Source organism: Dermacentor albipictus, chromosome 1 (assembly GCF_038994185.2).
Source record: "Dermacentor albipictus isolate Rhodes 1998 colony chromosome 1, USDA_Dalb.pri_finalv2, whole genome shotgun sequence".
NCBI classification, from domain to species: domain Eukaryota; kingdom Metazoa; phylum Arthropoda; class Arachnida; order Ixodida; family Ixodidae; genus Dermacentor; species Dermacentor albipictus.
This window is the reverse complement of record NC_091821.1, coordinates 427,968,558-427,991,244: the sequence shown is the minus strand read 5'-3', so window position 1 is coordinate 427,991,244 and position 22,687 is coordinate 427,968,558. Positions and strand designations below refer to the sequence as shown.

The following is a 22,687-nucleotide window of genomic DNA, read 5'->3' as shown; positions in this document are numbered from 1 at the left end:
AATCACAAGATTAACCAACATTTAAAACTGATCTAAAAACATGCTTTCATTTCTGTAAATATTCGGCGACGGGGTGCTGACACACGTGTCCCCTCTTAATCTCGTTGGCCTCCAACAGTTCACGCGCCACAGTATACTTGCTTTTAAACATGATTGCTGTATCACGAAGCTTTGCTTCACATACGTGCTTATTCTCATTCCCGCAGGCCTTGCAATGAAGCGGCAAGTTGGAGCCATAGCCATTTTTCAGCGAAAGCGTGTGCTCCCGCAGGCGTTCATGAATACATCGGCCAGTTTGGCCGATGTACTGTACCCCACACTTCAGTGGTATTTGTATGTTTAATAGAACATTCTACTTTCTCAGAATCATCAGATCCATTCAGGCGGCACAATGTAGCAAGTTTTCGGGGCGCGGGAAAAGAAAAACCACAGGAATTTTATGTTTCACAGCGACGTGTTTAAGATTACGCGCCACTTTGTGAGAATACGGTATCACCCACCGGTTTAGCTTTGTTTTCCAAAGTCTGACCTTCTTCACTGCTTCTGTGTCTTCCTTCTTTCACCTTTTTCAACAACGATTCCGAAACTACGCTCAAAACCAAACAAGAAAAGCCAGCTTTCCTCAAATTCAAAATCTGTTCGTCAAGGCTTTCGTGCGCCTTACGACAGCACGATTTTTTAAAGGCGGATGCAAGGCAGACAAGTGTTAGATTTTGATTAATCGTGTGATTCCCGTCATATACATCTTCTGTGTTCTCGCACGTGCGCATTTGCATAATCAGTGCTCCCTCTTTTCTTTTCCCTTCCCTCTCTGCCCATGCCCATGGGCAGAGGGGGAAGACGTTCTGCCCATAGACGTTCAGCCGCCTTTGACATAAATAAACAGTTGTAAGTGGCGCCTTGCCCAGTCTTTGTTCTTTCTTAGTTTGCTGTTTCTGTTGGCGCTTCATCTTTTTAGGAGCGAGGCCTTAGCTCGCGTCCAACTCCAATGCCGCATATTCAAACACACGTAAAACGCAGAAATACTTTTTTGAGATAACGCTGGGACCGGCTTTAATTAAGTTTGTTGGATTTGAGAGGGAAATTTCATATCTATAGATACCACATATGAAGCGGAATTTTGATTTTCACTTGAATGTTTTTACAAAAGTTGCCGTATATTGCTAAGTCTTTAACAAAATGAAAGCACAGATTTTGCTAACTCTAGCCCTGCACCATAAACAGATATCGCAGATCTGTAAAGTGCATTCTTTAGAGCGCTTAAAGCTGACCAACTTGATTATTAATTTACCGCTTACGTGGTTTTGTTGCAATGCTAAGAAGGGTTTTGCATAAGTCCTATACAGAAGGTAATATTACGGATATTTCACAGGGATCTATAATTTACTGATCTTGTCCGCCTTAGATGTATTATTAAATGCAGTTTTGAGAATTGTGATATCGGTTTTAATTGATGAGCTACAGAGTTGCAAATATCGCCATTTTCAAAAATATTTATAAAAACAATCAACGGCCTCAATAAAAGAATGGTCGTTAACAAACACTAGATTTAAATTTTTTCTTTTAAATGTGACAAATCTCATCACATTCGGTGTAGTAATTGTCGAGAAAAACGATTTTTTTTCTTACACATGTATTTAAATATGAAGCCCCGGGAAGCTACTGGTCAGAATTTGTGTTCGTCACAAAACTTGTGTAAACTCCAAGTTAATGCGCCAACAAGCCAAACAGCAGGATGCTACAGCTCTGCCGTCGATTCAGTTTACGTGGAATCCATTGCAAGGCTATGTCTCAGCACATATAAATAGACTGGGTAACATTCACCTAAGGGTTATTATTCTTCGTCAATTGTCCAAAACGTGTCGCTCAACCATCTCCAGTTTTGCTTTAAAAAAATCGAGGCTATTTAATTAAATAGCCTCGATGCTCAGACCGAAATTTCAAGCGATATTTTGCTGAAACAAAATTTCATACGTACACGCTGCAGGTAACAATACGACTTGTCATGATATCTTTTGAGTATATCGCCAACAAGAATGTGTGATACTACAGAGTTCGTTAAGCGACTTTCTTTATCTGAAAGACAACAGAAACACCACGGCCCTGTATTCACAGTTCTTCTGCGCAACACGATTTCCCGATTGGCCAGCCCTCGGACGCTGGTCCGAGCGTGGAAGCCTGGTGACGGAAGTTATCCCTCAGCGCGAGCACAAATTAGAAGTCGGTGCATTGATAAACAGCACATGCACGTTCAACCTGCATGAGTGGGCTCTTTCTGGTTTTGAAGCGTGCTCATGAACAACGGAGTGCTTGATCTGCGAGTGATAAAGGCGTCCACCTCGACTAATGAAAGACCGAATTTTATCCTTTCAAAATGCGCTATAGTTCTCGACAGCTGGAGGTCCTTCTTGGAGGGTCAAGTTCTCGTAGTCTCGCACCTCTCACCCGCCCACAATGATTCATTGTCTGTGACGTTTCGTTGCAGAACACATGGTCACGGGTTCGAATATCGGCTGCGGCAAAAGCGCTTCAATGGGGGCGCATGCGACAACGTTTGTGTACCGTGCTTTGGGTGCACTTTAAGGTGGCCCAGGTGGTCGAAATTATTCTGGAGCACTTCTCCTATACGGTGTTCCGCATAACACACTGTGAGGTTTTCAGATGTGAACTTCGCAATTTTTTTCTCACACCTCTCTCTGCTTGCAGACGGTCTATTTTTACTTCTGGGAACGTTCAAATCAGCTGGAGCGGAAGCAGAACACCAAGAGCTAAGTGCCACACTGTCATCAAAGTCTGCTCTCGGGTAGTGTAATGTGAACGAAAAATGCCTGCCTAACTTTTACCCCCAGAGACCGCTTCAGCCGCGAGGTGGCTGCCCATCCCACCTCCACTTTGGTAATTTCAATGCTTACCAAACTTCCATGGTTTTTACCGCGAAAGCGTTAAGGAGCTCGTGTTGCAGAAAAGCCGGTGTCGTCGGCGTCGGCAGCGTTGGCCGTGAGCGAAAAATGGTGGAAGGCAATTCACAAATAAAAATAACTTGCAAGATGGGCTGGGTGGGAATCGAACCAGGGTCTCCGGAGTGTTAGACGGAGAGGCTACCACTCAGCCACGAGTTCGATGCTTCAAAGCGCGACAAAAACGCCTCTAGTGAATGCGGTGTTGCCTTAGAAACATGCCGTAGAAAGTTATACTGCGGTGTATATCGGTAATTATGAGCATGTAAATTACAGAAGTCGCAGTTAAACGCGTAGCGAAGCACGTTTCCGCTACATTTCTTCTGCGCTTGGCCTGCACGCAGAGCCATCTTGCGGCAAACACAGAAGACCCCCTCTTTGCAATGGACGGCGCTGCCCCGACAGCTGGCTCGCCACTCGCCCGCTTCTAGAGTACGATCCTATCGAGGCGTCAGCCCCATGATCACGTCCGCCTTCATGGCGCGTCGCGACCCGGCTGTTCGTGCCGATCACGACGTTTGGCTCGCGTAGATCGTGTCTACCACCGAGACACCGAGTTCATTGGTTTATTCCGCTTGCTCAGGCGCAGGTGTCGTCTTTGTGTGACTCAAGAGCATGCCGAGCGAATGAGTGGGTGGTGCGAACGGGGTGTGATGACGCTATCGCGTTCCATTCTTGAAGGCGAAGCTTAAGCGTCCTCCAATTTTTTTCTCTCCAAGTTGGAGCCTGAGGCTGTTACAATGGATTGGCACCGCCTATGTTATAGATGATCGCTACCTCGCACATCACGTCAGGCGATTTGGGAAGTTATTTACTCGCTATCATTGATTTCACAGACCCGAAACGTTAAAGCGCTTCTAGTGACACCGTCCGTGCCAGTTGATCATTATTTGCGCCGTCTCATGCGCAGAAATGATTGATTTTGCAATGGTCGCCCTACAATATGTCTTCAAACATTGGGCTCTGCAGCTAGCGAAGATAGATCCCTCCCTAAAGCTTCCTCCGCAGTCACAAATCTCTCCATCCCACTTCTAGGTAAATAGTGGGGGCTATTGTCACATATAAGTGTTTTCTTCCCCAAGTTGGAGCCTGAGCCTGTTGCATTAGAGCAACTCCATACCTACACTGCTTCTCTGTCTTATACATGGCTCAGCAAAGTGGTTGTTTGAGCGAGCCGGTGCTGTATTTTCAATGTACGTCAGCTCTAACTCGAAATGGAAATTCTGTTTTGCTCCGACATACGTTCAAATCGCACCTGACGTAACGTGCACCGTGAAGGCTTTTAATCGTAAGCCTGCAGCTCTCTGCCACAAAATGAAAAGGTCCGATACGTTGACACGGTTCTCGTGGCACTTTCGGTGTCAATTGATCACCTTTCGTGCTCTGTGCTGCACAGAAAAGGGAAAAGAAATACCGCAGAACCCATATCGCACGATGACTGTTGACGGTAATGCGTCTAGCATTGAATCAATATAGCAACACAACATATTGCCACCGTCGAAACGAGTTATACATGAGGCGTGCACTGCAACAGGACTCCTCTTTCGCGTTTCCATAAGAACATTCGGTGCCATCTGGCTGCGCCGCCGCGAAGCCTGCGCATGGCCTTCGAAGTGCACAGCGCGGTGATGCGTGCGGACGCTGAGAAACGCATCGTGTGACAACTGGGCCCCTCTCTCGCACTTTGTTCTTGACACGCTGCGCTATCTAGTGGGGCTGCCGAGAAGTCAGCGTATGACCTCTGAGATTACAAGGGTGGTGCGCTGGTGCCTGCAAACGCTGATTGATGTTCCCTCGCTTGCCGCACACCCAGTGGGATACACTTGGTGACCCAACTTGGTGAGAGGTTCATTGAAGAGCAACACGTACCCAGTGCATTCGTTCGTGGCGCAGCTCGTTAAAGCCTTGAGGGGAAATGCGTTTATTGAAAAGTGGCCACATACCGAGTGCATTTGTTGCCCAGCCTGCTCCAAAGCCCCATTACTGTTCGCCAACATCAACCACGGTCGCTGTCGCGCATGCGCTACCGATCGCCTAGCCCAAGCGCGTCTCCAAGACTGCCTGTAGGCGTCGTTCACCAAGCCCAAACCAGGAAAACTGAAGCAAGCGACCTGTGGAGGTGAGGCTGATGATAACCAGAGTTACGAAGATCCTCCAACGCGGTTCCAGTGCGATGACGAGATAATTCTAGTAAACAGGTGCAGGGGCGAAAGGATTGTATCAGATTGCGGTTGATAATAAACGAATGCGAGCTGAATGCCTTAGTCGACACCGGCGCTGATTATTCGGTAATAAGCTTCAAGATGGCGAATCACCCGAAAAAAGTTGTGACGCAGTGGAGTGGATCGCAGATACGCACGGCACGCGGTCATGCTATTACACCCCTTGGACGATGCACCGCAAGACTTGCGATAAAAGGCTTCACTTACGTTTCTGACTTTATTGTACTGCCAGAATGTTCACGAGAACTTATATTGGGAATGGATTTTCTACAAGCGAACGGCGCCATAATTAACCTACGTAGGTCCAGCGTGTCTTTCTCGACAAAACAAGCTATACCTGTGGAAGAATCGGAGGAGCGACGTCTTGCTGCACTGTGCGTCGTTGATGATGATGTAACTGTGCCGCCACGCTGCAGTATAATGGTTCTTGTGGCGAATGAAACATTTTACGACCGCGAAGGCATAGCGGGTGGAAACATAGAGCTCCTTTTCAACAAAGGTATTTACGTGGCTCAGGGTCTTATTCACCTAAGCAATGGCCGTGCAAATGTCGCACTTACGAATTTCGGAAATGAATTCCAACACATCGCACAAGGAACAGATGTTGCCTATTTCCACTAGTTCTGTGTAGCGACCGAATTATGCAGCCTAACGACAACGTCAACTGCCCGGTTAGGAACCTGCAGTGTCGACAAATCAATTACCGTCCACCCGAGACTGCCGGGTGCCCAAAAGAAACAGATATATGCCCTGATAAAGGATTTTTCTGACTGCTTCTCCACTTCCTCGAAGTGCGGCACACGTCTGTTGGAAAGCACAGAATCATGACAGAGGACGCCACAAGACCGGTACGCCAGCACCCGTATCCAGTTTAACCAAAAGAAAGGGAGATCATCAAGTAGCAAGTAGAGGAGATGCTTTCAGATGTCGTTATTCAGCCTTCCAGCAGTCCATGGGCATCTCCCGTAGTGCTAGTTAAGAAAAAAGATAACACACTTCGATTCTGCCTCGACTACCGTAAATGGAACAGCGTAACTAAGCGGGATGTATACCCCCATCCGCATGTCGACGATACGTTAAACCAGCTCCGATGTGCAAAGTTTTTCTCCTCCTTGGGTCTCAAGAGTGGATATTGCCAAATAGAGGTGGATGTGCGGGACCGTGAAAAGACAGCATTCGTAACCCCTGATGGCCTCTACGAATTTAAAGCGCTTCCATTCGGCCTCTGTTCCACACCTGCAACGTTCCAGCGAATGATGGACACTGTGCTAGCAGGATTGAAATGGCAGTCGTGCTTAGTGTATTTGGTTGATGTGGTCGTATTTTCCACCACATTTGACCAACATCTATAGCGCCTTCGACTAGTATTAGAAGCTATCCACGCAGCAGACCTGACAATTAGGCCGGAAAAATGTCAATTCGGCTTCGATGAACTTCGGTTTCTCGGACACGTCACCAGTGCGTTCGGCCAGATCCCGAAAAGACAGCAGCTGTTGCGAGGTTCCCGACACCCAGAGACAAAAAGTCAGTGCGACGTTTTTTGGGTTTATGCGCATACTACAGAAGATTTGTGGACAACTTTTCAAAGATTGCTGAGCCCCTTACAATACTAACAAAGGAAGACGAACCTTTCATGTGGAAAAGCGAACAACGAGACGCCTTTGACGAGTTAAGGAAATGCCTGCAAGCTTCTGAAATCCTTGCCCATTTTGACGAGACAGCCGACACTGAAGTCCATACCGATGCGAGTAACGTCGGCCTCGGTGCCATGCTAGCGCAGTGGAAGAAGGGCCAGGAAAAAGTAATAGCTTATGCCAGCCGTAAGCTCTCGAAAGCACAGGGAAACTACTCAGCAACCGAGAAGGAGTGTCTTGCAGTCATTTGGGCAATATGTAAATTTCGGCCCTACCTCTATGGTAGACCATTCAGAACAGTCAGCGATCACCGTTCGCTTTGCTGGCTGGCGAATCTCAAGATCCATCCGGACGACTAGCAAGATGGAGCCTCAGGCTTCAAGAGTATGATATTACTGTCGTATACCGATCCGGGAGGAAACACAGCAATGCCGACTGCTTGTCAGGCGCACCAGTCGAGACAACTGTGTCAGAAGAAGAGGATTTCCCGTTCCTTGGCATTGTTGATGCCTCACAAATCGCTCAATAACAACGAGATGACCCGGAATTGCTCCCACTTATACAGCGCCTGGAGGGACTCGACGTTGAACTCCCGCGTATTTTCTCTAGACGGCTATCTTGGTTCTGTCTGCGAGGAAGTGTCCTCCACAAGAGAAACTTCGAGAACAGCGAGACAAATTTTTACTTGTCGTACCCACAACTATGCTAGAAGAAATTTTGCATGCATGTCACGATGAACCGACATATGGACACATGGGCCTGAGCCGTACATTCGCCAGGATTCGTCTGAAATACTACTGGCCTAAGTTATTAGCATCAGTGCAGCACTATGTTAAGACTTGTCGCGAGTGTCAAAGGCGCAAGTCTCCATCTGTAAAACCGACAGGCCTCCTCCAGCCAATAGAGCCACCAAAAGCCCCATTCCAACAAGCCGGTATGGACCTACTTGGAGCCTTCCCAACAACATCTTTAGACAAAAAGTGGACAGTGGTGACCACGGACAATCTGACTTGTTACGCAGAAACAGATTCCCTGTTCAGTGCAACGGCTGTCGAAGTTGAGAAATTCTTTGTCAGCAATATCGTGCTCAGGCATGGCACTCCCACAGTTGTTATTACCGATCGTGGAACAGCCTTTACTGTGGACCTAATGAAATGCTTGCTGCAAATGACACATACTGATCATAGGAGAACTACGGCGTCCCATCCTCAGACAAACGGTTTAATTGGACGCCTCAGCAGAACATTGACTGACATGTTTTCGATGTCTGTCGACGTTGAACATAGGCTGTGGGACGAAATTTTGCGTACATCGAGGTGGCACAACGAGATGTCATGCGAGGAGAAAGACGATGGTTCAAGGCCAGTTTGAGAATGCGAGTGCCCGGGATTTTTACGCAACCGCAGTGACCTTTGGTTGTGAGCACATGTTCGCCCGTAATAAATATCGTCGTTTTATTAACATCGGTACAGTATATATATATATATATATACTGTAATGAAGCAGACGCGCCCCTGTGTATGTGCCGTCTGAAAAGGAAGATGAAGGACCGTGTCGTGATCGCGAGCAGGCCCCGGGCAGTAAAAAAAAATCCTATTTATGTATTTATTCTTTTTCAACCCACTGCCGCCTGATTCATGGCCAATCTCCCGTAGTGGGTTGTGCTATAGCCACAGGCACCAAACCAAACCAAACCCATGCTACGGACAGCCCTTGCAGTGCCTTGAGGTACCTAGCGTTCCACAACATTGTGAACGACAACAAACCTCATCGCATTTGGTAGAGGTTGCTAAGATCCTTCGCCTCGTCCTGGAGCTCCGCACTCGAACCCTGCCAGCTAGATCGGCCTGCACTATGCCTGATCCCGCCACCTCGTTGCCTGCACCACATGCTGCCACTGTCATCTGCGCCGGCGTCCCTCGTCAACGCGACCCAACCACTTTCAGTGGGACCACCGAACACGAAGTGGAAGGAAGACTGGCTGTCATCTTATGAACGTGTAAGTACCCATAACAAAGGGATGACCAGTCTAATCTGACCCATGTGCCTTTCTACCTCGTCGACGTAGCCAAACTTTGGTTCTTCAACCACGAATCCGATTTTACAAGCTGGTCCGCGTTTAAGACTTTTTGTCGAAGTGTTTGATCGCCCAGCTGTGCGTAAGCTACGCGCTGAACAGCGTCTACGCCAGCGCACACAGCACCCTGGAGATACATTCCCCAGCTACATCGAGGAAGTTCTTGATTCGTGCAAGCGGGCAATCTAAGCATGTCAGAGGATGACATGATGAAACAAGGGCATCGAGGACAGCGCATTCCAGATGTTGCTGGCCAAAAGCCCAATTATCGTATCCGCCCTCATTAACCTCTGCCAGAGCTTTGAAGAACTGCGCCGCCAACGTTCCATCGACCGCCAGAATATTCAGCACACCGATTCCGTATCGAGCATCGCAATTTCTACCGACCTGACCAATTCGACCATCTCGCAGCATATCAGAGATTTTATTCGTGAAGAGGTGGCCAGGCAGCTCTCGCTGATGCCTCACAGCGACGCACGTCCGGCAGCTTTGCCTCCAACGCTGCAGCAAGCCATCCGGACTCAGATATCTGAAGCGCTTCCTGCAGCTCGTACAACCCCCCCCCCCCCCCCACCCCTACCCAATCCTATGAGTGTGCCGCTGCCCCAGACCGACTTTGCCACTTACCCTACGTCGCTGCCGCTCAGTTACGCAGCCGTGGTTGCACGGCCACCTGCGCCGACAACTTCCTTTTCATTGCCCACGCACTCGGCTTCATTTCCAGTTGCCCCACCGTCACCACAGTTTTTGCGTCCCACCGAGACGTGGCGCACTCAAGAAAACCGGCCTATATGCTTCGCTTGCGGCATTTCTGGCAATGTAGCGCGCTTCTGTTGCCGCCGCGCCCCAACTGCGCGCACCAGCTTTGACACGCCCAGCTACGCACCACAATACGCCGCCATGCCTCTCTTTTCACCGCGTCGTCTTGACAGGGATCGCCCGCAGGAAACTCGGCGTTGCCCTTCACTTAGTCGGCGTTCGATTTCGCCCCTATGTCACCGAGCTCCCACTGAAGAGGGAAACTGACTGGTGCAAGTCATGAGACAAGAATTGCAAATACATCGACGTTCTCAAGACCTTAATCTTCGCCGCAAAATGTCATTACCGTATTTGTAGAGGGAGTACCCACAGTGGCACTAGTTGATACTGGAGCAGCCATTTCCGTAATTCACGAGAATCTCTGTCGCAAGCTACGAAAAGTGACTACAGCTCCCTCTGGCTTGGTGCTTGCCACAGCCAGCGCGCAGCGAATTCACCCGTCAGCTGTATGCATGGCCCGTGTCGTCATCAACGATTTTCTGTACATAATCGAGTGTTTCGTGCTCCATCGTGCTCTCACGACCTTATCCGTGGTTGGGATATCCTGTCGTGTCATCATGCTGTCATCGACTGTTCGCGTGCAGAAGCGTCGCTTTTACCACTATGTGAATCACTTGTGACCAGCTCTCATCACTTTGCCTACAAACTCACTGTTGATGCCGACACAACCATACCCCCTGAGTCGTCGATGGCTGTTGTCCTGTCGGCTGGTGCCGAATCTGACGCCACTGTAGTGTTCACGCCGTCCGATGTGTTTGCTCAGCCAAGGGGATTGTTCTTCCGTTTGCCGTCCTCACTATAACATCTGGGTCAACTGTGATGCTGGTCACCAATTATTACCAGTACCCGATCAGCCTACCTCGTGGAGGGACCGTAGGATACTTCCAGGCGGTTGACTGCGTTGACGATCTCGATGTTCCTAACGACTACCTCCGTTACGTTGACGCCATCGCTTTGGTCTTAGACTCAACGCTGCTTTTCCCCCATCTCATCGCCGCCAACTTTTCGCTATCTTTCACAAGTTTCACTCCTGTTTCGACTGTCATCAGACGGCATTGGGCCGTGCCACCGGTGTTTCCCACACCATCGACACCGGTTCCCACTCTCCCTTGCGACAGCGCCCGTATCGTGTCTCCGCCGAAGAGCACCGAATCATCACAGAGCAAGTGGGCGACATGCTCAAACGTAGAGTCATCCGTCCCTCTCAAAGTCCTCGGTCTTCACATGTCGTATTGGTAAGAAAACAAAAGATGGCTCCATTCGCTTTTGTGTGGACTACAGACGCCTAAACAAGATAACGAGAAAAGACGTTTATCCACTGCCTCGCATCGATGACTCTCTAGACTGTTTACAAGGCGCAGAATATTTCAGTTCCTTGGACCTACGCTCCGGGTACTGGCAAGTTCCAATGGCCGAACCTGACCATCCGAAAACCACATTCATTACATTTGATGGCCTCTACGAGTTTAACGTACTGTCCTTCGGGTTGTGCAGGGCGCCTGCTTTTGAGCGTATTATCGACACCATCCTTCGCGGTTACCAATGGAAGACCTGCTTATGTTACCTCGACGGCATCGTCGTCTTCTCAACCGATTTTCCGACACACCTCGCTCGCCTGCATGACATTCTGACGTGCCTCGCATCTGCCGGCCTACATCTTAGCCTCAAAAAGTGCCGTTTTGCTACAACTAAGCTAACCATCTTGGGTCACGTTATCGCAAAAGACAGCGTCCTCCCAGACCCAGACAAGCGCTGCGCCGTTGTAGCCTTCCCAACGCCCACGTCTATCAAATCCTTTAAAAGTTTTATTGGCTTATGTTCCTATTTTCGTCACTTCGTACGCAATTTCGCATCCATCTTGGCGCCCTTGACAAGTTTATTTTCCTACAGTAACGGAATAGCATCATGGTCACGTGAATGCGATGCAGCATTTCTGCAGTTGCGCCACTTGTTGACCTAACCACCGATTCTTCGCCACTACGACCCTGATGCTCCCACGGAAGCTCATACTGACGCCAGCCGAGTTGGCCTTGGCGCGGTCTTAGCGCAACGGAAAGCTGGCTATGATGAATACGTCGTTGCTTATGCGAGCCGTACACTAAAGAAAGCACACTTAAATTACTCCGTCACAGAAAAGGAGTGCCTAGCGATCATCTGGGCATTAAGCAAGTTTCGCTCATACCTTTGCGGCCGTTCTTTCGCCGTAGTTACTGACCACCATGCCCTTTGTTGGCTTTCTTCCTTGAAAGACCCGTCGGGGCGCTTGGGACGTTGGGCGTTTTCCTTGCAAGAGTACGACATATGCGTCATGTACCGCTCCGGTCGCAAGCACTCCGACGCTGATGCGCTCTCTCGCTCCGCACTGACGCCTGATTTGGCGTCTTTGTCAGCTTCGTCGTCCACCTTGTCACCATTGACCATCACTGACATGCTCACAGAGCAGCGCAAGGACCCAACACTTGTAATGTTATTTGACTACCTTGCCGCTCCGTCTGATGTCTTCTCGACACGAGCACAGCATTGCCAAGCCACCCTCTTTTCCGTGCGGGACAACATTCTATATCGCTGCAACTACATCCCCGACGGTCGGAAATGGCTCCTCGCTATACCGCGTCATATGCGCTCTGGCATCTGGGCGCCTTTTCACGCTGATCCTCTAAGTGCTTATGCCGGCGTCCTAAAAACTTACACAAGGTTGCGTCAGCGCTATTATTGGCGAGGCATGTACAACTTTGTGAAAAGTACATCCAGTCTTGTACTACATGCCAACAAGGCAAGACACCTACCCAGCATTTCACAAGACCGTTGCAGCCGCTACCATGCCCGTCTCATCCGTTCGACCGCGTCGGCATCGACCTCTACGGCCTGCTTCCATGCAGCGGGTGTGGAAATCAATGGATTACTGTCGGCGCAGATCACCTTACTTACTACGCTGAGACTGCAGCTCTGCCAGCAGCGATCACCCGTGACGTTGGTTTTTTTCATGTTTCGCAATTTCGCTCTTCGCCACGGCGCTACCTGAGAACTAGTGAGCGATAGGGGCTGTGTCTTCCTGTCGGAGGGCATCCATGCTATCCTCGCTGTGTGCAGGATGATTGACCGCAAATCGACCGCGTACCATCCCCAAACCAACGGTCTCACCGAGCGGTTCAATCGCACACTTGGCGACATGTTGCGGATGTATATTTCATCCGACTGGGACACCGTGCTCCCCTTTGTTACGTTCGCATACAACACCACGACGCAAGCGACCACCGGCTTTCCCCCCTTTTCCCTTGTGTATGGCCGTGAGGCTTCATGCCTATTGGACACCATACTGCCGTACCAACCTGACGCTACAGAGTGTACTCTGCTTTCCGAATTTGCCAAATATGCTGAAGACTGCCGTCAGTTGGCACGTGCCCTGACTAGTGAGACTCAAGAACGTCAAAAGACAAGACATGACCGTACTCATCAACCACCGCACGACTTTGCTCCTGGTTCGCTTGTGTGGCTTTGTATACCAGCCCACATTCCTGGCCTTTCTTCCAAGCTCCTGGTGCGTCATCACGGTCCATACCATATCATCGAGGTCACTTCACCGGTCAACTACATCGTCGAGCCGCTCACAGTGTCACGTGACCTGCTTCGTCGTGGGCGAGAGACAGTACATGCCAACCATTATGCAAAAAAGGTGAGACGTGCAGACAGGACACAACAGTAGAGAAGGGGACAACACGAACGTGCAGACAGGGCTCTTATGTCCTGTCTGCAGGCCTCACCTTTTTTGCATAATGAATCCTTACCAACTAGCTCAGCTTTCTGTCGTTCTAAACATGCCAACCGCCTCAATTATCTCATCTTCTCCGCGCCCTGAGTCGTCTCCGCTCATCTTCTCCGCGCCCTGAGTCGCCAGGACGGCTACGCTTCGCTCCCGGGTCATTGTAATGAAGCAGACGCGCCCCTGTGTAAGTGCAGACTAAAGAGGAAGACGAAGGACCGTACCGTGATCGCGAGCGAGCCCGTGCTACGGACAGCCATTGCAGCAGTGCCTTGAGATACCTAGCGTTCCACAACGTTGTGAGCAATAAATAGAGAGAGAGAGAGGTGAAGGACGGGGAGGAGTGGTAGTCGTCGGCAGAGAACCTCCTCCGAAATAAATTTCCGGCTTCGCCCCTGCTGTTCAGCATCGGATAAACTTAAACGATTTTTGTTTTTGACATTGTAGAGCGGCACATTCCCAGTGGCACATACCTAGTTGCCCAAGATGATGAATGACCATCAAAGATGTTCATTCAAGACCAGCACAGATTGAGTGGCACATACCCAGGGCTCCAAGTCCGCTTCAAAGAGATTCATTGAAGAGGGGTACATGACCAGTCCCACATCTACAGCGACCCATGTCGACGTAAAAGAGGTTCGTTGAAGATGGGCATTTGTGTGCATGCTCTAGTGACCCAAGTTGGTCTGCCGCTTGGTTTCGAACCCTGTTCTCTTAACAAAGCAGCCCGATGCGCTACCCATTTTACTATGGAATACAGAGTGAACAGTGCGTGAAGTATGTAAGAATGCGAACGCATTAAAAGAGAACTGAATAAAGTCGTACTTTCACCCGAAAGGAGAAGCGTCTATTGCAATAGCAAATTAGAAGATAGCTATACGAAGTAAGGATAGTAGTTTCATCGGCCGTATAAAGTTGGAAACGTTCGCTTGCTAACTGAATTAACGAGCATGGTGTCACCATGCCACAGACACTCGCTCAATGACCACAGACACAGACACAGACACTCGCACACTCAATGACCACAGACACTCGCTGTCAAAACGCTGACGTGAGGAAACGTGGTAGCAGCTGTGAGCGAAGTGACCTTCGTGCTGTCTATCGCTTCAACGCTAACTGAGCGGCGAGAACACAGCAAGCACAAAGGTGTGAGGCGTGTGCAGATAGCTTTCAAGATATGGCGCGCGCGGCCGCGCAAAGTACACAGTTAGTGGCGGAATAGAAGCCGCCCCCCCTTCTCTCTCTCCCGCCCTGCCTCCTCGCTTTCCTCCATATATGGAGCGCGAGATTGACTCGCGATCGTCAGTTCTCCTTGCGCCCGGTCGTGAAGTACGCAGTTGCTGTCAAGCACACCGCCGCCCCATCTCCAGTGCCTCTCTCTCTCCCATCTGCCCACGGGCTTTCGCGCGACAGAAGACGGCGCGTTTGCTCTGAGCTTTCCTAATGCGCGCGCGCCACATTGTGCCGCGATGGTCGGCTCTCATCGCGTGCTTTCACTCGCACGTAAAGCATACGGAACGTGGCTACGGTTTTATCGCCGAACGTTGGTCTTTATACGGAACATCATGGCGTCGGCGACGGCAAAGATACTCCTGTAGTGTCTATACAATCGCTACCGCAATAAAAAGAAGAACGCTCACCGAGGGCCGATCCATAGGCGTTGACCCTGTGACGCAGAAAGAATAAGGCGACAAACTGCGGGAAGAGCAGCACGTAAACCAGATCCGACGATAGCGTCCACAGGGAGAGTACCGAGCTCACCCTGAGGGCCATGGACGTTGCCACCACGCCTACCAAGCAGATCATGCAGCGAAGCACCACGCACATTTCCAGGTCCGTGGCCTGAAGTGAGAGAGGGAAGAATGTCGCGGGTCAACAGTCACAGAGTGCGATTAGCAAATTTACGCGTCATCATTTTAATGCGATTAACATTCTTAGGATGCTTCACACCCTGCTGGTGTTTGTCCGTAACCATTTCCCGCCAACTTGGGTCTCCTGGTGGTCCATTGTCGAATTGGCAGAGAGCATCGGGATGCTGTGGTGAGGGAACCGGATTCGAAACTGACCGTCGGAGCAACTTGAGTCAGTGGCCATGAGACACAGGGTGTATGAACATGAACATCTTTCACGTCAACTTGGGTCGCTGGGTATATGTCAGTGGGTGCGTGCCTTCCTTCAATAAATCTCTTTCACGCCAACTTAGGTCACTGAGCATATGCCGCTGGGTTTGTGCCACAGCTCAAGGAACCTCTTTGACACCAGCTTGGGGCACCGGGTAGGGGGCAGTAGGTATATATATATACTGTGTGCCGCTCTTCGATGAAGGTCTCTGAGGCCAGCTTCGGTCATTCGGTATGTGCCACTGTTCAATGACATAAAACAAATCCGTTCAATTTGTCGAGTGCTGGGCGGAATCAAGTCCGCGTCATGTCTATTCATGGAAGATTGTCTCAATAGATAACCACTCGCGCGCCACGCGCGAGCTTTGCGGTGGCGCTGCCAGATGGCGCCGCGAGCCCAGAGGGAAGCGCGAGCGGGGGAGCCTGACTGCAGACACACAGCTCAGACGGGACGTGTTTCGGCACTGGCAATACCGTGGGTTGCTGTATTGCTTCAACGTTAATCGCATTAGCGTCAACATTTCTCGTGAGATGGGTTCTCCCAGCATTATTTATTTACTTTTATTTTTTCACTCACATTTGTTCATAAGTAATATGTCAAAACTGTATATTTGTTAAGTTTGCGGTAAAGGATTTATTGCCTGAAGACAAGATCAAGGCTGGGAACTTCAACTGCTTGTACGTAAGATCGTGCCCTATCACCTATGCCAGTATCTGCGCGTGACGTCATGGTTTTTGAAATACTTTTTCTTATTTGGGCCGCCAGAAGCGCATCAAATTTCTTGAAACTTGCTAAGGTCACTGTTTGTCCTCTTTGCAATACAATCAACACTTACTGATGAATGGATGGATGGAAAAACTTTATTGAAGTCCATTAGGTAGCGCTAGTTTCCTAGCCTGAAGCAGGCTGCTCCCACCTTGGGACCGAAAGGCCTAGCCTTTCGGCCGCTTCGTGAGCCCGTTGGACTGCCCATAGCTGTTCTGATGTGAGACTGCGTAGAGCTGCGTCCCGCCACTCTTCAGTGCTGCATTTGTCGCTGCACGACGCGGAGCAACGCCAGAGCATATGACTAAGATCTTGGGTGTCGTTACATTTATCTTATGCTGTAGGTGTAGATGATTCCGGATAGATCTTGTTGATTAAAAGCGGGCTCGGAAAGGTTCTTGTTTGCAAGGGCCTTAGCGTAATGGCCTCAGCTCTATTTAGGTTACTGTGGTGCAAAGAAAAAAACTGGGATCACACGTACATTGTTAAAATTCATGACCTCATGGGAGACTGGTGCAGGAAGAAGGCAGCGTGGCGTCTTTTTTTGTCAAAAGTTTAAAATGCCTTCTGTCACGGTGTTTTTTTTGTATTGTAGGAGCGCCTTTCTTCAATTCAATTCAACTTATTTTCCTCTTTAGCGTTCCTCTTTGCGACCCGTCATGAGCGTTCAGCATGCTGTTTTATTGCCAGCTGTCACGGATTTCACGATTCCTTTTTTTTGACGATTTTTGTATTTTTGCTTGGAACCAGCTGGCCGAGAGGTCATGGATTGTGACGGCGTCTTTTAAAGCCTGTTGAATTGTTTTCATTACTGAATCGTATTAAAGAAGAAGCCACACACTGAAGTTAGTATGTTTTAATAATATTTAATGAGCTACAGTGACTTAAAAACGAAAAAAAGGTACTTTAATATTTGTTACCTCACCGTGACGTACCGGTGCTAGTCTTTATGCCATAGTCGATAATGACTTAATTTTCTCTCTTCGTTAATCAACCTACAAGCGCGGAATTAACGAAGGTAGAGTTTTTCCGAGAATATTTTTATCACTCTAACGCTCATTCGGCGTTTCTCTTTACTGCCCCCTTCAAAGTAACTACCTTTTTTTTTGGACGAGAATTAAAAGGGCGGATTACGGGAGACGATTACCGCGGTGTAAGGGCGCATACCCGTGATGCATGTATACGTGGCGACCTCACCGAGGGCCTCAGAATGACGTGGTAGATGTTTCTCGTGATGAGCTGCGAGGCGCTGAGCATCGACGAGTCGACGGATGACATGACGGCGGCCGTGATGGCGAGCTGGCCCAGCACGGCCACGAAGCTGGGCGTCATGTGGTGCAGCGCATGAGGCAGCACCTTGGGGCGCTCTTCCTCCGCCAGGTTGAACGGGCCCTGGTAGCCCGCCGCCGTGAAATCTGAACAGATGACGCAGCGTGCGCAGATTACTCTCCCCTAATACTCTCGAAAGAGCCCTGCCGTAGTGTAGTTTCGACACGTTGAGCAGACGGGGCAGACAGAACGGGGCTAAAGGGAAGGCGACAACGTGGCAACTGATACACTGGCAGCGCTACGGTAGAAGCAGAAAGAGAAGAATCGGAGTAAGAAAGAACAGGACAGGGAGGACGAGTAAGGAGAACAGGGCCGGCTTGCACGAACATTTAACAACGAAAATAATGGCGGATTTAGGAACGCATTCTTACATTTTCCGTAGACAGCGCCTAGTCCGCACAAGAACGCGTTCTCAAATTCGTTATTATTTTCGTTATTAAACGTTCGCGCAAGCCGCCCCAGGAACGTGTTCTCCCTGTGCTGTTCCCTTGCACTCTCCGATTTTTTTTTTAGTGTTTCTTCGGGAGAGCTGGAAAGGAATCAGTTACCAGAAATCCAACTAGCCCCAGCTTTCTTCCACAAAAAAAAAATTAACAAAAATAAATGAAACCGGAATGGCCGCTGCGAAACAAGAGTGCTAATTAGCCTAAAACTAGCTCGAATCAGCACTTTTGCACAATATTTCCGTGTCCTGAATTTATTTTTATTGTTAAATGAGTGACCTAAACCTTGCCCCCCGCCCAGAAAAAGTACTTACCGCGAAACCTTAAGCGCCCTAAATAATCTAACATAAATGCTTTTCTACAACCAGTTTTGGTTTTGTTTCCCAGGGAGTGACCGTGTCGTGACGTCACTAAGGAGGAGACAGCCGCGCGGAAGAAGGACAACGTGACGTACTGATACTCGCTCCGGCTCGCTCGAACGTCTGCCAGGCTGCTGCATCGTCCCCCACGACGAGTGCTCACCCGTCAGCGAAGGAGAAGACGGCGACGCGGTAGCTCAATTGGTAGAGCATCGCGCGCCTAATGCGAAGACCATGGGATCGTTCCCCACCTGGGGAAAGTTGTTTTAGAGCGCAGCTCTTTGGCGTCCGTTCCTGGGTTTCGCGTCGTCGTCGGCGTCGTCGTCGACGGCGTCGGCCTCGTAACCAGCTCGCCTCCGCCGCCGCGCTCCGCCGCCGCGCATGCGCCGCTGCTCCGCCGCCGCGCATGCGCGCTGTCGGCTCTCCGGGCGAGGGAGGATGATGGAAGGGAGGAGGAGAGACTGTGGAGGAGGGCTGGTTACACAAATGGCTCTTTGGCGTCCGTTCCTGGGTTTCGCGTTGTCGTCGGCCTCATAACCAGCTCCGCCCCCCTTTCATCCCCCCAGCGCTAGCAGCGACCGACTGATACCGCTTTCGTGAGTCCGCTACCGCACTCACGAAAGACGTCGTGCACTTCCTGCAACTCGCATTAACCGTCCATCGATCCACACCGATGTTAGTAGTGGGGGACTTTAATGTTGACATAAAGACAAACAGCAATTTCCTAACACTTATGCGGGAGAACATCCCGTTCCTCTCGCTCGTAACGCGTCCCACGGCTGTGACAACCTCGCGAGGCACTTGTATAGATCTCGTCTTTGAGAATCAAGCATTGGTGTACCAAGTCGAACATATATCAGTCTATTTCTCCGACCACAAAGCTTCCTTCATGACTGTCAAGAACTGTTAATGGAGTCTTTGTTAAAGGAATACGTGTGAAAAATAAAAAAAAAATTCTGTGATAGCGCATACATGTGTTGCTCGATTTCTTTGCCTCAATCTATCGAAAAGGTGAAACAGCTTATTTGCTGCGCTCAAATTTCGCATTAGGAAGTAACGTAATCGTCGGTAATTTTTTTCCATCTACTTTCGATTTTATTAATTTATCATTTCTTTGTTTCAGTCAGTAAGTACAAGTGATTTCCATTGTTTGTTGGCTTCTTACGATATCACCCATCAGTGAAGTACTTCACTGAAACGCAATAGCCACACTGAAACCGGCAGGGCCTTCTGCGCACTGCTATGCTCAGGTGCCAGGCCACTAGGGCGCCGCATAATTCGGCGATCTTTGCGCGAAATTGTGTTAAGCGCTTTCTTCGTCGAATGGCTACGTAGCTTTACATCTCCCTTTCAATATCGCCCTCACGGGTTTGTCCTTGTCACGACGCGATCGTCGCAGTGAATCCCTTCCTGTATGCGTTATTAGCGTCATTCAACTCGTTGTTCCAGCTGTTTCGAGGTCGGCCGCGAAGCACTAGCTCGGCTTATTCCCGTGCTGCCTTCGTGGTTTGGTCGGAAGCTCCTATTTCTGGTTCTTCGTTTCGGCTGCCAGTGTTGGACAAGCAGCTGTGCATGCTTGGCACAATCCACGTTTTCTTTTTTGTTCCTTGTAACTTTGCTGCGAAAGCCACAGAGCACTTCATTTTGATCATAGCAAGTTTTTCAGACAGAAAACGGCTGAAACGACGCTGCGCGGTAGATGGTAATTCATATGCCTGACGGGACAGCTATGTTATTATGAATTTGTGGCGCCACAGGACGTGCCCTGTCGTACACGCACGAGCGCAAACAGAGCGCACGTGGTCGCCATGTGGGATGCGCCGAGTTTCTCGCTCTCCCGAGTTGGCTCGGTGGCACGCAACACGCGAACGCGGCAGACAATGTCGAGATAAAGCCACGTATATCAACACGAGGGCCCCCTGCACGCGCAACCCGCTTCCTCTTTTCGAACCCAGAGAGCAATGTTATGCGCGCCAGCGCTGCTTGTTGTTATCAACGGCAATACGGCAACACCGCGACCGACCCGCTTTCGACCTGCACGCCCTGCGCAAGCCGCTTGCCACCCCCCTTTCAGGGGCACGTGGCGGGCGCGTCTCCCTCTTGGGAACATTGTCTGTTTGGCCACCGTCGGATTCGAACATAGCAGACGTGGCGCATTCTCACACCAACCCTAATAATAATATTTGGGGTTTTACGTGCCAAAACCACTTTCTGATTATGAGGCACGCTGTAGTGGAGGACTCCGGAAATTTTGACCACCTGGGGTTCTTTAACGTGCACCTAAATCTAAGCACACTGGTGTTTTCGCATTTCGCCCCCATCGAAATGCGGCCGCCGTGGCCGGGATTCGATCCCGCGACCTCGTGCTCAGCAGCCCAGCACCATAGCCACTGAGCAACCACGGCGGGTAACACACCAACCCTTCCGTTGCTTTCGAATACGATAATAGGTTACAAACGAGATAAGAAGGCCCGCCGAGGGGCTCGATTTTGTTAACGTTGACCATATAAAGCCAACAAACAATGAAGCCAAGGCAAGCATCGGGGAACTGAGCTGCGGTTGAAGTGCACATAATAATGAACGGGAAATGAAAGCGGACGAAAAGATGACATGTCGCCGGCGGGACGCGTTACACGTCAGAAATGCGGCAGAGCCGCAAGACGCACTGCAACTCTTGGCCAGAGCCCCGATGATGATCGGCGGGATGGCCAGGAAGCAGCAGCCTGCCGCCGCCAGGTACGAGAGCATCTTGGCGGTGAACACGGTCTCGCTGCAGAGCACGCGTTGGAAGTACACCTGCGTTGAAAAAAAGAAAGAAAAACAATATTGATTGATTCATCGAACGATTCATGGGGTCTATAGTGTCCCTTAAGAAGACTGGGGCTATTTGAGACGCCATTGCGCAGCTTTCCGGATTAATTTAAACCACCCCGGGGCGATCGTTGAACGTGCACCCAAATCTCAGTTACGCGAGCGTTACGGTACGAATGTCCGATACACTTGATCCGGCGATCAGTTTGTTGACCGAGGACTGTGCTCACCGTTATCATTCTGCTTTCAGCGTCAAATGTCTTTTCTTTTCTTTAATGGACGCCGGTATGTCCAACAAAGAGGTTAATGACTTACAGTTTTGGCACTGTCTTGCTGTTCACCGTCAACGCAACGATAGCGACCTATTTCTCGCGCATAATTATTTAAATTGTGGACCTTTTGGCGTGAAAAAGAAAAGCACGATCCGATCATGAGGCACGCCTCAGTGATGGTCTCCGGATCAATTTTGATCACCTGGGTTTCTCAAACGCGCGCAAAAAATCGAAGTGGTCGAGCATTTGTTTTTTGGACTTCGCCCCCATCGATATGCGGCCGACGCGGCCGGATATCGAACCCTCGACCATGTGCTTTATACCTTTGTCGTCGTTTTATACCTTCTTTTGTCCTTGTCTTGCGCTGTAACGAACCATACTATGAATCCCAACCAACTGGCCCAACTTGCAGTCTTGGTGCTTAGCAGCGCAACTCCCTAGCCACTAAGCCACCGCGACGACCTCTTTCGCGCACAAAGGCCCGTTTGTTAAAACAAGGTTCGACTGTTGTCGCGATACCATCGCTGCGCCGGTAAATCAGCGTGCACCGACCTGCCAAGGGATGCCGCCGAAGACGACCATCAAGAGCTGGTCGACAATCTGGCTCACATCTGTCGTGTCAATCGAACCGAGCCACTCGCTGTGCGGCGGGCCGATAGTCCCCACGGTGTTGCTTCCCAAGACGAAGAACACGCTCACCCACTGCGTGCACGGACACGTGGTCGACGAACAGTGCGAAACGTTACAATATTTACGCACGTGACACACAACTGTAAAAAAAATAAATAAATCTGTGTATATGCTAGGCCAGTGAAAAACACGAGCTAACACACTATGCAGCAACCGCCGAAGCTGATTGCATAAGTGAGCAAATACATTTCCGACTCCGTTGAGCAATCCCTGGAACTTTCTCGATCGCTGAAATGCATCGGACGAACGAGCAAGCCTGTGAAGACGGCATGCTGGAACGCCTTAACAGGGTTTAGATGATTAAAGCATGATGTAGTGGCGTGCAATGCTTTTTGGATGAGTAAATTGCCAAACATTCTTATCGAGTCAATGAAAGATGTTACATCTTAAATATAGAAGCTTTTGCTTTGCTGTACTTTAGGCGTTAT

The 22,687-nt window shown here is 49.8% G+C and overlaps 1 protein-coding gene across 2 annotated transcripts in view; it reads right to left on the bottom strand.

The window, feature by feature from the left end:
• The window catches only part of LOC135897352 (high-affinity choline transporter 1-like), a 77,489-nt gene that overhangs the window by 5,723 nt on the left and 49,079 nt on the right, over nt 1-22,687 (bottom strand). Inside the window, exons 6-9 of one of the 2 annotated variants that reach the window (XM_065425967.1) lie at nt 22,122-22,271; nt 21,153-21,282; nt 17,553-17,770; nt 15,110-15,311 (exon numbers count right to left, since the gene is read on the bottom strand). In XM_065425967.1, coding sequence (XP_065282039.1) covers nt 15,110-15,311; nt 17,553-17,770; nt 21,153-21,282; nt 22,122-22,271 — 700 coding nt within the window. The remainder of the gene's footprint in view (nt 1-15,109; nt 15,312-17,552; nt 17,771-21,152; nt 21,283-22,121; nt 22,272-22,687) is intronic. The other variant, XM_065425971.1, reaches the window with a different exon arrangement.